General features: G+C 45.5%; 1 protein-coding gene across 3 annotated transcripts in view; it reads left to right on the forward strand.

Annotated features, from left to right (window-relative positions):
- Positions 1–16151, forward strand: part of NCKIPSD (NCK interacting protein with SH3 domain) — a 651336-nt gene that overhangs the window by 441483 nt on the left and 193702 nt on the right. For all 3 annotated transcript variants that reach the window (XM_069643331.1, XM_069643334.1, XM_069643332.1), the window contains exon 8: positions 1976–2114. In XM_069643331.1, the coding sequence (XP_069499432.1) occupies positions 1976–2114 (139 nt within the window). The remainder of the gene's footprint in view (positions 1–1975; positions 2115–16151) is intronic.

The raw sequence follows: 16151 nt of genomic DNA on the forward strand, positions 1-16151 counted from the left end.
AGTGATTCAGTAGATGCCATCCTATGGAGTGATGAGAATGGGAACTTACTGGGTCTCCGCCACTTGTAATACGAGAATATCGGACGGCGGAGACAGTAAGTGGAGTTTGCTGGTAGCCCGCTGGAATTACTGACTGAATACCAGCAAACTCCTAATGAGGGCCATAGTGTGAGATTTGTGATGCCTCGAAACGTGGACTTTTCAATATTACTCAGTGGGGGTAAAATCGCCTGGACTAAAACCGGTTTCTTGTTCTCCTGTCCTTCATTGCTGCATCGTACATGTAGATGCTGTTCCAAAGGGGGTGGGGTGGAGTTGGGGTCGGAGGGGCTGAGTGCTTGCTCTTTTCATTAGAGCAAAACGTTCCAAGAAACAGGTCTGTAGTTGTGTAGCCGTCTAAAGTTGCCGTTGACCTCTGAAAGCACAAGGAGGTAGTTGCCAATGTCTCACGCGGTCCTTGGTAACCTGTTCTGATACCAGGCTATACTGTCCACACCCTGATACCATTGCCTGCCTGGTGACTGGTTCTCACAAGCAGGGCATTCAAGGGGCAAAGCTGTCTGAGATCTTCCTGAAGAAGGGACCTCTGTTGTCTGGGAAATTCTATACGCAAAATAAGGTTTGGCTTGATGAGAGATCCTGCACTCTAGGCCACTTGAATTAGGAGTCCTGCAAATGAGGTCCTCCATAGCGACGCCATGACTCTCGTTGCCCTGGCTAGCTCCGCGCTCCGCGCTCTCCTTTACACAGCGGCCAGCCTAGTTCTCAATGAATACATTCTGACCTTGGTCATAAAGACCTGAGGATGTAAGAGGGGGTGGGGAGCAGGGTGGCAAACCTTTCGCAGTCCAGATGTTTCAATGTTCCCCCCTCCTTGCCCACCCTCCCTTCGCACCCCTCTCAACCCCGGGCAGCATGGTGAGTGATCATGGAAGGTGAAAGGCAAAACCTCGGAACTAGAAGACCCGTTTGTGCAATTTGGGCTCCAGCCATTTCATTGGGGCTTAAGGGAATATGCGTCTTTACAGTGTCATTTGTTAGTAAATTAATGAACTGGTAGTTGAACGATCTGGAAGGACTTACTGATCCAGTCGTCCCGCTTCTAAGTGCTTTAATTATTAACCAATGCAATAGTACTCCAATGAATAAAAAGCGACGTTGGCCATTGCCAGGTGAAAACCAGGGTTCTGCAAAATGAGCATTGAGCACTGGACAAGTGCCAAGGTCTGCTGCGTGCGCCTAGCTCACTGAGCCATCTTGCCGACCAGAGCTGAGTAGGCGTCAGGCATGATTGCCGTAATGCTTTTGAAAATAATTCATTGTACGTTTGCTAAGATTTCTGCTACTGAGTACTGAATGATATGGTTGGTTCATAGTTAGGAAGATGGATGCTCACAACCTCCCGCATTTACTTTCCTAGTTGTCCTGATCTTTTTTTTCCCCCCCTGCCACTCCATTTTTTCCACAGACAGGAGTAAACATTGGGCAATCTGTTTCATACCTGTTAGTTATTAATTATTTTGTTGGCTTTGCACTTATATGGACAGTTAATCTATTATTAAATGAATTTGTTTTTGCCCCTTTCTATTTTCAGTTGCGTAATATTGTATTTTAGTTTTATATAGATTTTCTTTCATTGGAATTCAGTTTTTGTGTATCGATCTGTAATGTCAAATTTCGTGAATGCAATTGTACTTGATTTGTTAGTGTGTACGTTGCATGCGGAGTGCGCCTGGGCTGCTTTGTTGGGCCTAATTAACAGAAGCGTTTTATAATGGCAAAACCCCATTGGAAACCATTCTGTGAATCAGGCCCATTGTCTTCCTGGGGCTGAGAGCTGGGCAAGCAGCAGAGGGCGCACTTCCCTTTCCAGCTTTTCTGAATATGGCGTTCAACAGAAGTGCGTTTGCCTTGTGCCGGGGTGTCTTCTCTCAGAGGTGCGTCTAATGGCTGCCGTGTGCTTCTCTGTTGCCAGGAACACAGGGTGCCCCTGCGCCTTCTGCTGCTGAAGTGTTTTGGAGCCATGTGCAACTTGGACGCCTCCATCATCTCCACCCTGGTGAACTCGCTCCTTCCCATGGAGCTGGCCCGGGACATGCAGACCCACACGCAAGGTGAGCGCCTAAAGCGACTGGAGTGAAGGCCCCCAATGTTCCCATGGGCTTAGAGCGTTCGCGACCAACATCCATGAATAATCCTTTGTATTGCTTTGCAGTTTGTGTCTTCCCAAAGTGGACCCCGTTTCTGAAGTGTGCCCCTTCAGTTCATTGTGTTAACTCTGCAGGCTTTCACTGGCTTCAATCTAGTCTTTGGGGGATGTGGGCGATGAGGACTAAGGGCTGGAGGCTCCAGATTAGCCTGAAAGCTGGTGCTGGTTCCATGGATGGCCACTAGGTTTGTGAAGGTAAACAGTGGAAGGACGGGTTCTGGAACCCCGGGCACTTTGCTGTTTGAGGTCTTGAGCAGACATAACTCAAAATACACGTCTCGGGGGGGGGGATAGCGCAGGGGCAACATGCTCTCCTTGGAAGCAAGACGACACGGAGCAGCACAGGTTCTATCCCTGGGTCCGCGCATAGAAAGCTCTGGGTATTAAGCGCGTTATAAATAACCAATCATATCTCGGTTATGGCTGCATTTTTATTTTGGTGGTGTAAACTTTTCTAAGCCTAGCAAGGGAGCCTAATCTAACATAGGAAAACGTGTGGGGGGATTCCCACCCCCAAAACAAATATTTAAAATAAAGTGCTGAAGTAATGCATTTTTACAGCACATGTCTAACAGAAATCCGTCTAAACCTAGAATGTGCAGTTTACTGATGCCTCTTCCCACAATATATGCTAGCTCAGCCACTGTCAAACCGCCACATGACTCCGGTGCCCACAGTAAATGTCTTAATTGCCATTGTAAAATACTTTCATAACGCTGGTGCCCACAGCCCAGTCGATCCACTTCGTTCTCTCCTCTCGCTCCCCACTCCCCCCCCCTCTTTCTCTCCCCTCTCCCTTCTTTCTCCTCTCACATCAGCCCTCACCCATGTACAGTGGCCAGTCGCCAGGAATCAAATTTAGGAGGGGCACAGAGGGGGCCAAAGACCCATGTAGGCGGGGGCACAGACAAAAGTAGGGGGAGAACATGGTCACTGCTCGTCTTAGGTAGGGGGGGCACAAGGGGGGCACATGGATTCACGGGGGGGGGCGGCCCCTCCAGCCCCCCCCCCAGCGACGCCACTGTTAAATCAAGCAAACGCCAAAGACAAAGGTGAGATCAGAGTTGCAACCCCCTCATATGGCCAAAGAACGGAACTCCAAGGATAAACTGGACTTAACGGATCCCCTAACGAACCTTAGCACATATTCGGATGAAGTCATTGATTCACCGACATCATTAGTTGCAGTCAATCAAAAGGCGGAACAAACACAATCACCGAAACAAGACTCCAGCAACTACAGAAGAAAAACATGCGGAAATGCTGCAAGAACGCGACTTCGAAACCCTGGAACAAAAACGAAATCGTCTAACAAAGTGTGCAGCATACCGTGAGAACAAAAAAGAGCACAAGCAAATCCATATCGCAGATAGATGTACGGAGACTATCCAAAGTAAGAACATCAATAAAACAAAATATATCAGAAACAAATCAGAAGAACGCCTTACAAAAAAGAAAACAACAACGGACAGAGAGTCAACAACCACTCTACGAACACAAAACAAAACACAAGAATCTCAAGGAGAAAAAAAACTAACGCTAAAGGTGTACAAAGATGCACCCAAGAAACGAGAACACGAAGTAAGAAAAACTAACAACAATACCAAACATGATCCCAGCTCAGGACATAAACAGAATGATCCACACAAACGAGCATCTCACGCTCCAAACACAAGAAACACAGAAACTGAAGAAAACGATGGGAGATACCCCACAAAATATTCAATTAGAATGACCCAACGAAGTTGCATCAAAGAAGAGACTATTTTAAATCGAAGAACGGTCTTGAAAATACTGCGTCAAATTAAAGATTTACAGAAACTTCACACAGACGACTTGAAAATCGTTGAACCATGGCATACGCAACATGGGGCAGTCACAATACTGCATCTAACGTCCTCAACAATATTCAAAAAAATTCTAAAACATAGAAGAGACATCTGCAATTCTGGTTACCACGTGGAAGACCTCACAGTACCCAGTAACGAAGAACGCATCGAATCAGCTAAAACTAGAGAGACTAACGCCACGGAAAAAAACCCTTAACCACGAAGTACAAGACGCATGCCAAAAAAGATACAGAGGATTATCCTCAGAAAGACCACAAAGTAACAAAGGGACTTGAAACATCAAAGAAATATCAGAGATCACATTACGATAAGAGCAAAAATGAGCACTATAAAACCAAAAATGACTCCGTACACAACAAAACAACGGAGAAAAAAAGATGGTAAAGCCACAACGGACACCAATCATAGATGGTACCACAAAAATAACCTGCACGCAAAGAGTCGGCTCAACACCGATGGCTCAATTCAAGCAAAGCCCAAATACAAGCAGTAAAACAGGAATCTGGGCTTGGTTGCCAAAAGCACTAAACCTACATCGCAAACAATAGCCACTCAAGCGGGCGGAAGCAGTCACATGTAATGAACCCATAGAAGTCATCAATGACATCAAGTTATGTTCATGGAACACGCGAGGTCATATACATCTGACTGCTCCAGGAGGCCCCAATCTTGGAGAATTTCACATAATCTGTCTACAGGAAACTTGGCTTCAGCAAACTCCCACACTAGAAGGATATCAGATCATTCTATCCCCTGCTGCAAGAGGAACCAAAGGACGTCCAACTTCAGGTCTCCTGATAGCCTGCAGAAATGGTTCTGGAGCCTCCATCGTACAAACGATAATTGCAAATCAATCAATTTTGGCAGTAGAGATTGCCTGGCAAGGCAACGAAAATCATAAGACAGATTTACCAAAAATTGTTATAATAAATCTTTACTGGAACCCAGCTGCAATCATCGCAAAAAAATTCATAGACCTTTGTGAAAGGACAATTGATGCAGTAAGAACCGAACATGACATAGAGAACATTTTTATATGTGGAGATCTAAATGTCACCCAAACAACTAGTATGAATGCAACGGAACTACAAAAGGCGTCCGCACACCGTGGCACAATTTGGCGAAAGTTCACTGACTCGCGTGAGCTATACAACTTGGATGACGTGTTCGTGGAAACAGACAGAATAGCAACTTGGAAGCGAGCATCCTCGGCCTCCACAATCAATTACATCTATGTATCCAAATCCATGTTGCACTGCCTACAACTTTTTAAAGTGCGGCACACTCCAACAAGCGACCACAACCTGCTTGAAACCGCATGGAACCTCAAAACCAACAAAAACTGTCAAATGAACATACAAATTGAGGCAAATGCGAAAGGCACCAGAATCAAACTAAGTACTGCTGAAATTCTCAAAATCACAGCAAAATACAAGGCTATCACCACCTCAGCGACATGCCCCAGCATCGACTACCAACCTTTACTGTTGCCGTATATACAAACAACAAAAAGAAAAGGAAACGCAACAAACAGAAATACTAAACACGCATACAATAAAGTTCTAATTGATAAAAGGCGCGAGTATAGAAGAGCTCTTCGAACAGCCTCCAAGCAAATTGCCACAGACAGTACATCAGAGATTCAAAGTATCAAAACAAAATACAAAGCCTGGGTAAGATCATATAGACATAAACTGTACCAAGAGGACGCCGAACAAATAACAAAAGCGCTTAACAACAGTAGGAATTTCTGGTCCTTAATACATAACGTTGAACAATCACAGGATAATCAAATTTTAAACAACATCAGTCAACACACTTGGGAAAGTCACTTCAGCAAAGTCTTCAAATCTGATTTCAATGTAAAACCACAGGCGCAACAACTAAAAGCTGTACAATGGTCGAACCTAGATAGAAAAGAGGATATTATCGACATCATCAAAAAATTGAAAAACTCGCGTGCACCAGGCCCAGATGGCATCAGTAATGCTTAACTAAAAAGTCATCCAAAAGAATGGGCTACCTTGCTAAGCGTCATCTTCAAGCGATGCACTGAAACGAGATCAGTGCCACAATCATGGACCAAAGCAGTCGTGGTACCGATTTATAAAAAAGGCAGCCTCACGGATCCAACGAACTTTCGACCGATCGCCCTACTAGATGTCATGGGGAAAGTATACGCCTCATTACTCTTGACGAGATTTCAAAGATGGGCGGCCTCTGCAGAATGTAATGATGAAATGCAAACAGGGTTCAAGAAACACACAGGTACAACATGCAATATACTAGTGTGCAGTATACTAAAAGCAAAAACCCTAGAAAAGAAGTACCGTCTGTTCGCAGCTTATATTGACTTCTCTCAAGCCTTTGACAGAGTTGAAAGATCCCTCTTGTGGAACAAACTTGAAGCATGGAAATGTCCCCACGCTCTGTTAGAGCCAATTCAAGCATTGCATCATGACACATCCATAAGAGTCAGACTCAGCCGTGAAGGAGACCTATCAGCCGAAATAAAAACCACACGAGGAGTCAAACAGGGTTGTCCACTGGCATCAGCACTCTTTATCACCTATATCGGCGACATTCAAAATATGGGAAGTCAAACACGAGTCTTCCCACCAACACTGGGGAAAACGCAAATCGGACACCTACTTTATGCTGATGACCTAACACTTTTTGACCAGACCCAAATTGGGCTGCAGCGCAAACCTGACGCCCTTCTAATCTACGCCAACAGCAATCATTTGGAAATCAATATCAATAAAACAAAAATCATGATTTGCCAATGTCACCCAAGAAAGGAAAACTTTCAGTGGCATTTGGGCAAGACCAAAATTGAAGTGGTCTCAAACTTTAAATATCTAGGAGTCTACATGGATAGTTCCCTCCATGAAACCACAATGCAGCAGGAACTACATACAAACATGAGTAAACTAGCAGCTCAAGCAAAAAAAATTGACAGCAAATTTGGAAAATTCTCCCTGAAACCAATAATAAACTTCTACAAGATGAAGGTCGTACCCACCATCATTCATGGCATAGAAGCCATGCTGATGATTCCACAGAAAATTTGGTGCAAATTAGAAGCACATTTCTGGCGCAAAGTTCTTAAACTACCAAATTCGACTCCTGGGGTAGCAATAAGACGCAAATTAAGTTTACAATCTCTAGAATGTGCCGCAACTTGCAATGCCATCATGTTATACCGCAAATGCAGAATGGACAGCAAAAACAAAATCTTCAGTATCATTAAACAAGAAATGAACAACAATACTTGTGATATGATAAGCAACTGGCAAAAGCAAAACAAAAAGTATTAGATGCAATCATCTCAGATGAAGACTAACTCATCACAAATCCATGTAAAGTGCTAAAGAAAATAAAAGATATGGACTGGGCCAAAACGATTGACGATACCGCGACATTAAAACTCATTGCTCATTTACCAAGTTTCACTGTAAAAAGAAATGAACTGCAAAACTACATAAAGCAATTTCTAAATAGGCAAGCACAGAACCTAATTCTACGAGCTAGGCTCAACCTGTTCAAAACAAATGAAATAAGATATGTTCGAGGACAAGCACAGTCAAACACCTGCAGATTCTGTTCCAACGACACACAATCTCCAAAGGAGACAATAGGACATTTACTTATGGCATGTACAGCGACTGCAGCACTTAGACAGTGCTATCTGCCAATGATACCGGGTGTCAGCACACTGCCAGAAGAGCAATTGTGGTGGTGCAGACTCATTGGGGGAGATAAAACAATGTGGCAAATAGCAACTGCAAAAATGCTAGAACACATTGACTCGAATCTACTAAATGTTAACAGCGAACAGTAAAGAATAAGCCTCCAAAACAGAAAACACAAAGACATGTTTATTGTAGTTTACTACAAAGTTTCAGTATTGTAAAATCACATTTTGATCAAACAATAATAAAAAAAAAATATATATTAAAGGAGGAACAGTTGTAGATTAACATCCAAATGGCTGTTCTGGGTCATACATGCGTTATGGTAAGCGGGTGGAGGACAGGATATAGTTGCGTCTTCCCCTAGCTGTTGGAATGCCAGCATCCATTTCAGAAGACTCGGAACAGCAATGTAATATAAAGCTTTTATGTTAAAAGGTGAGCCTAATCTTAGGTTGTTCATTAGTCAAATGGTTGGTGTAGAGGTCTGCCGGTACTGTCTTGGCATCGAGGAAGGAAGCAGTTGCGGGGGCTTGGAAAGAGCGGTGTCATGGATGTGGGCATAAGTGTGGATTTACAGATGGGGTGCAGAACATTCTCACTTTGAGCGTGATTTTGCCCCAGTTGTGTGGCAGCACAGGATCGTATCTAGAAGTAGAAGAATATTAGAGCCCAGTGGAAAGGCATAAACCACTCAGGAGACCCGAGACACGGGCAGATGCTGCCTGCATTCTCTGTTGAACGGGGGCGCTTCTACTCTGCCATCTTTTTCTTTTTCCATGCGACCCCCGCCCTCACACCCTCTCGCACCCCGCTAGGTGCCCAGTGTCCACCCCACCCAGTTACCTACTTGCTGGCAGCTCCTCTTGCTGAGTCTTTTCCCCACCCCTTGGTGATGCAAATAGTAAAGGGACAACGTCCCTTTTCTATTTCCACAGTTGGCTGTTTTGTGTTTGTAGTTTGTTTTTAAGGAAAATGGGTACTCACAATGCCAGTTTCCCTTAAAAACGAAAACAAAAAACACTATTTGCACCCCCAGTGGGAGTCCCCGGCGTGCAAATGGTTATCTCCCCCTACTTCTGGGGTGGACAGGGCTTTTAACAGCCCTGGGTATGCCAAAAGTCTGTGGGGCCCGTACTGTCCTTGTCAACCCCAAATGCAGGATTAAACATTCCCAAACGGTGGCCACAATGGTTCTTTTCTTTGGTCTAATATCGGGTGCTTTTGGATAGAGTGTAGTGGATAAAGCTATGGTTGTGATCTGGGTACAAGGCCAGTTTTGTGTGTGAAGCGGGGGTTTGGATTGGAAGACACTGTTTTTCCAGTAGACCGTGTAGGGATGGCGGGTATGTCAAAGTGTGGTATGTTTCCCTTAGCACCCATACCAGCTGCCCTGTGAAGCACAGCTTGCAAAGATATTGTCAGGAGGTGACTATTGTTAAGTTAAGTACCTCTTTTTAAGGACGGGGTGAGAATTTATGGACTTTCTTGGTTGTTGCCTGAACAGGGCTGCCAATGTTGGTTGGGCAGATAATAGGGTGCAATGAAATTGGTGAGTCTGCAAGTAGTCTTCTGTTGTAACTGAGTGACTGGTAGTCTGGCAAACGTACATTTTCTGATTTTTAAGCAAACCTTCTTCTCAATCTCATAACAGCCCGTATGCATATTTTCATGCAGGTTTTGAAATGGTTGGTAGCCGGGCACCTGGCTGTACCCAAAATGAGCCAGATTAGCTCGACAAACAGGACTACCACGAGGCGCTTTGGGCGCCCCATGCCAACTTTTGACATACACGCAGACCTACATGATGTACATTTGTGTGTAGACGATGTATAATGGACCATTAGGGCACGACTAGAAGCCATTTAAAGCATGATCGGATGTATACAATAGACGCAAAGTTATAGTTTGCCTGTAATGTGAAAGTTCGATTTGCAGAGCACCTCTTTCTAGCTCCTCTGACTCTAGAGCCAGCGCCTGCCTGCTTGATAGCCTATACCCAGGAGCTGCTTCTAGCTCCTGATACTCCTCTCTGTCGCTTAGACTTTAGAATAAACAGTTTGGGCCCATCTTTTCAAACTTCCTCAGGCATGGACCTCCTGAAATCCTTCTTGGAGGGGGTCGCGCGCTCACTACATTCGCTCAGATGGTGAATGTGGGGCCTCTGTGAAATAACATTTCCAGAGCCACATTTTTTCGTGTTAAATCTCTGCTTGTTTCTGATAAATGGACTCTGCCTTAGGTAAGTCTGCACATCATTCTCAACACAGCCTGCTTTGTTAAAGGCTATGGCTATCATTTTTATCACCAAAACTAAGGAAAAAGTGATGGTCTGTTAAGAAAAGGGCTGCACACCAAAAACTAACTTCCACTAAAATTTGCAGTGGCGGCCAGCTCTTAACAAATTGTGGCCCAACAGTAGTGTATGGGCCGTACTTTGGATATGTGGCGGTAAAGGTTAACGGGAGGTTTGGCTACAGTAGATTTCATCCAGGGAGCATGTGTTGAATTCTTACGCATATGTATGTGCGGGATGGGTTAGGGTAATAATGAAGGTGGTGGAGATTGGGGAGGCTTGTGAGGGTGCGGGGGTCTTCCCCACACATACATTTGCGATCAAATGTCCTTAAAGAAAAAAAAGCAACCGATTCTCCCACCATGAAATAAATTTGGTGAAATCACACACAACCGCGATAAAGTACACAAGATGGTGATTTCCACAGGGCCCTGTGTCGACAAATGAACAAGTTCAAGCTTATAATCTGTAATTGTTTCTATTTGTTGATATTTTGAAGAGAAATGTTATAAATGTTTCATTATCCAGTTTTCTATTTCTATTTCCGTAGTTTTGGTGTGCATCTATCCTGAGTCCTAGTACAGTCCCCCTTATATAGCAGAAATGACATCCCTAACTTTACAATCTAGGGGAAGTATCCTGCAATAATCCCTGCTGCTGGAATTGGACAGTTACTTTCTCTCTCTCTCTCTCTGCCCCCAGTCAGGATTGGTTTAGGGGTGTGGAGCACCATCTGTCTTTTTCCATTTGTCATCATACTTTGTTCTCCGTATAACTTCTTGGCAAAAGCTAGTTATGTATCACAGCTTCATAATTGTACCAGCAACTGCCATATGAAACATATATTCTATTTTAGCTGATCAAGGGGTATTAGATAAGCCTACCGGCAAATCCATATGATGTAGCATGGCCATGAGTCACATTTCCATTGTTTTCATAAAATGTACAACAGTTATGAATATGTAAATTATCAATCATATTCCTAATCTCATTTTCCACCTTTTCACCCACTTTCATACTTGTAACATGGCCAGATCGGCCAGAAAATGAGTCTGACTGGCCATTCCAGTTCCCAGAGTCACAGGTAGATGCATTTTATACCCTCCAAAACCGCCTGGAAATGACATGAAAAATGGCATAAAAATTAAATTAAACCTCTGTCTGATTGCTTTGCAAAATGCCTAAAAAGGAAATGGCCTTTTAAATTAAATGATAAATGTTTCTGTCAGCAAATGGGATGGCTGTTTCATCCCCCACAGCCAACTGTTCCCCTGGGTCAGCCTGTGACCAGAGATTTTTATGAGTCTCTTTGAAGTTAGTGCAACAAGGATTCACACCTTTTAGTCATGCTTCAGCCAAGGAGGGCCTTCTTTTGAAGTCCCTTCTTTCCTGCCAGCCAGTCTGCAGAATAGGGAATTTTTACACCTTCAGCAGCATCACATTTTATTGCGGGATTATTAAATGGGAGGTGTGACTTCCAGCTGGAGTGGGGCTTTTCATTGTGAAGTTTCTATACCCAGCCAGAACAGGTTTTTCCTGAAGTCTTCAACTGTCACTGGAGTCACCAAACTCCACCACACATTGGCTGGTGTACCTCTTACAAACAAGGTCTGCAACTCGCTTCAAGAACTCCCCACCACCCACTCAAACATCAACCACCATTCCCCAGTGAAACGGCACACCCTCAAGCCTAAACATTCAGCCCCCTGGTACACTCAAGAACTCAACCTCAACTAATGAAATATCAGAAAACAAGAAAGGAATTGGCGAACATCCTGCAGTGCATCGGATCACGCCCTGATCAATTAACTTGCAGGTGACTGATCAACACTGCCAAGACCAACTATTACTAAAACAGCATAGCCAAGGCCAACATTGAAAGTAGAGCCCTCTTCAAAGCCATCAAGCAGTGTATCAACCCTCTGCTCGACCGACCCGTAGCACACTCATTAAAAAAAAAAGAAACTGCCATCAACTTTATTCATCAACAAGATCAACATGATCCGGCAACACTTAGACATCAAGGCCACAACTGACAGCACACCACAACTACCTGGACAACTTTCAAGACACTAACTATGGAAGACCTCACTGCCACCTTAGCATCCCTCAAGGCCACATCGTATGCTGAAACATCCTCCCTGCCTCCGTACTCGAGACCTTTTGGACTAAATCACTCCTCCCTTACCTGAAATTCATCGACTCCCTAACTCAAGAGACATTCCCCTCGACCCTTAAAACCGGACAGATCTCCTGCTTCTTAAGAAGCCAACACTGGACCCTTATGATCTCAGCAACTACCGCCCCATCATCCATCTTCCCATCCTATGCAAGATCCTTGTGAAAGCAGTAGTCGTACAAATCCAACACCTAGAAACCAAAAAATAAAGTTCAGTCCTACCAATCTGACTTCAGGCTTCAGATGCAGCACAGAAATGGCTACCATCAAGGTGATTGATGCCCTTCAAATCCTCGATGATGGCCATCCTTGCCTCCTAGTTATGCTTGGCCTCGCGGCCGCATTTGACACAGTAAACCACCAGGCACTCACCAAGAATCTACATCGCTGCCTGGAGATCAACAAGATGGTCCTCTGCTTGTTCAAATCCTACCTTGCGAACCGCCAACAGTTCGTACAAATGAATTCTTCCAGATCACCAACTCTACCCATCACCCGTGGAGCCCTGCAAGGATCAATCATGTCCCCCGTGATGGAACCAACCAGATCCCTCCTCTCTCCACACAACATCCACATTCACCAATAAGAAGATGACGTGCAGATCTGCCTCAAGATATCCTCCATGGCAGACATCCACGGGCTCAAGGCCTGCCTCACATTGATCCAGTACTGGATGTCCATTGCTTACCTGAAGCTCAACCTCTCCAAGACTGAATTCCTACTGCTGTGTAACAACACCAAACGCCCTCACTTCCAGACCTGGCTCTCTGCTATGAACATGGAGGGATTCACACCCCAGCTGACAACCTGTGCCAAGTTCTTGGGATCAACATCGACAGTTACCTTACGTTCAAACACATAGCAAGGAAGACACAAATGGCCTGGTACCAACTTTCTCTCTTGTGGAAAATCAAGCTCTTCATCCGAGAATACAACTTCAGATCCACTGTCCAAGCTTCTGTCCTCTCTCTCACCTGGATGGTGGCAACGCCTTCTTGGATGGCCTTCCGATGACTACCCTGGTACCCCTGAAATGTGTCCTGCATTCTGCAGCAAGACTCATTAAAGGACTCCATAAATTTGACCACAACTCCCTGACCCTCATCGAACTTCACTGGCTCCCACTGTTGGCACCCATCATCTTCAAATCCTGTTGCATCATCTACAAGGCTATTATCCTGAAGTACCCAAGCTACCTCACTGAGAATCTCAGCATCTCAGGAGGCCTGTGATCCACCAGATGTAAGTAAATGTTCAGACTTGAATTACGACAGTGCAGGAAGGAAAGAAACGCATGGCTGGCCTACTGTCTACGCTCGAAGACTCTGAAACCTACTCCTCCACCCCCCGACCCTGTCAACATCAGACTTGCCCCATCACTTCTACAGTTCAGGCAAGAGCTCAAGAAATGGCTCCTTCCACTCCCCGCCCGACTTGAGGCCAGGTGATCTGCTCCCCACTGTCACCCCCCCTCCCCCATGCTGCCAATTGCCCAACCTCCCTTGTTAGCTCCCGGGTCCTTATTTCTTTTTTTCTTCTCTGCTTCCCCCTCGGTGTTCTTCCCCCTATGATTGTAGAGCACTCCGATGCTTCCCCAAACTAGGTCCGTGCTCAATAAATACCCTTATAATAATAAATGTTTAAGCCATTTATCACTCAGAAAATTGGCAAGGCCATAGGACGATGTCTACCAAGGAATACAAACTCTAAAATCAAAAGTCTAATAATAACACTTAAGAGCCAGGAGTGAGTCTGTGAGCTTTTGGATTCCTACCCTGCCTATGCGTACTACTTTTAGGGGTGGGGAAGTCAAAGAATTCATGTGTAGTCCTGAGTTATATGGCCTGGCTTGGCTCTAAAAGTGCAATGTGAGGCGGCAACAGATGCATACCTTTTTCGTATGCCTCTTTCTCAACCACCAAACTCGAGACCTATACTGGCCATCATTTCTCCTCCACCTCTACAAGAGGCACGATGTCCGACAAGCCCCCTCTCTGCCTCCCACAGCACAAATCCATACCTAATGTCCTGCATCCCTGCCCCATAACAGGACGTCTATACCTAGCATCCCAATTTTGGATGATATGGCAAGGTTAAATTAAGTGACTTGTTCAGGATCACACACTTTATAACTGATACATGTGTGTGCCTGTACACTTCAAGAGCAAAAATAATGTTCTGTTTCATAAAGATGACTTAATTGGACACAGTTGGGCTAAACAGTCCTCTGTTTTGCAATTGTAATTTGACAGCTTCAAAAAGCGTCTGCAGATCCTTCATACCTGGGCAACTATCCCCCTATCGCCATCACCCCTGTTTTGGGCAAACTCATGAAGAAGTTGGTTGACCCTCAACTGACCCATCACACCGAATTGGCTGGCTGCCTCCACAACCAGCAGTCTGGCTCAGAGCATGCAGAGGCACAGAAACCGCTCTCATGAACACTTGAGAAGATCTGCTATTAAACCTGGACTCTTAACTCTCCCTCTGTTCTATCCTTCTCAATCGTTCTTCTGCCTTTGACACTGTCAATCATGCCATCCTCATAAATCGTCTCTGTGAACCCTAGGAACTGGCATGGCTGACCTTCCTTTCAAACCGACCCTCCCAAGTGCAATTATTCCCTTTCCTATCCTCCCCCTCACTCCCTACATGTGGCGTCCCTCACGGCTCTACCCTATCGCCAAGGCTCTTATAAATGAACCTGGCCCACCTAATCTCCTCCTCCTCCCCCTCCTCCTCCTCCTCACGTCTAGTTTTACGCAGACAACACTAGGCTTTCCTTTAAGCTTCCATCCTCTACCGCCTCACCTTCCCCTCTCATTCCTGACTGCCTGATTGCTCTTCAGGTGTGGTGCTCTGCTAACGACCTCTGCCTTAATGCTAGTAAGATGGAGATTCTACTCATTGTGACACCTGCTCCCTGTCCCCGCCCCCCCATCCCCACTCTCTGGCCACCCTCCTTGGGTTCCCTCCCCCAACCCTCTTGTAAAAACGTTGGGATCATCTTTTACTCCTCTCTCCGCACATCACGAACCTTGCCTAGAAGTCGTACTTTCAGCTCCACCTCCTCAGAGGTATTCTCCCTTTCGTCACCTACCCCCAGAAGCTCAATGTCTACAGAGCTCTGGTTCTCTCTAGGCTGGATGACTGCAACAGCCTCTTCCTCAATCTGCCTCCTTCTTCCCTTCGCTTTCTTCAATTTATCCAGAATAGAGCTGCAAGACTTCTCCTTAGCCTCAAGCCCAGTGACTGCACCTCTCCAGTCCTATAGTCTCTACACTTGCTCCCCGTGACACAAGGATCACATTCAAGACCCTTTGCATCATCCACAAGGCTTTCTGGATCCTGGGACCTCTCTACATCCAGATTTCTGTCCCTAAATACCTCCTTACTAGAGTTCTTCAGTCCTCAAGCTCCACCAACTCTCTGCTGGTCAGACGCTTCTCCAAGCAGGGAATGGGAGACGGGGCCCTTTGCTCAGCAGGAGCCTCCCTTTGGAATGGCCTCCCTGTTCCCCTCAGACTTGAGCCGGCTCTTCTCAAAACGTTCCTTTTCTCCTCCTCCTTCCTTCTCCCACTCCCATGCTAATGTCCCTCTGCCGCTGCGACTGTTTCCTGGTCCCTTTTATGAGCCTTACAGGGGCCAGGCCTTCCTTTACCAGTTCCCCCACAACATCCCCCAGCACTTGCCCCTGGGAACCCTTCACTGACTAGCCTGAATCTACCCCTCCTCACCCCCTGCACCCCATCCTTCACACTTTTCCCTTTCAGTCTTTAATATTTGGAATTCGAACATGGAACCGACTTGCCCGGACCCACAAGCGAACTTCGATCAGAGTTCTGCTCGGAGCCTAAAGATGGGAATTCAGGTGCAGTAACAATTTATCATAAATCGGGCTCGACGATGCCTGTGGACTGAA

This window comes from Ambystoma mexicanum, chromosome 2p, assembly GCF_040938575.1.
Source record: "Ambystoma mexicanum isolate Mex_15411 chromosome 2p, UKY_AmexF1_1, whole genome shotgun sequence".
NCBI classification, from domain to species: Eukaryota; Metazoa; Chordata; class Amphibia; order Caudata; family Ambystomatidae; genus Ambystoma; species Ambystoma mexicanum.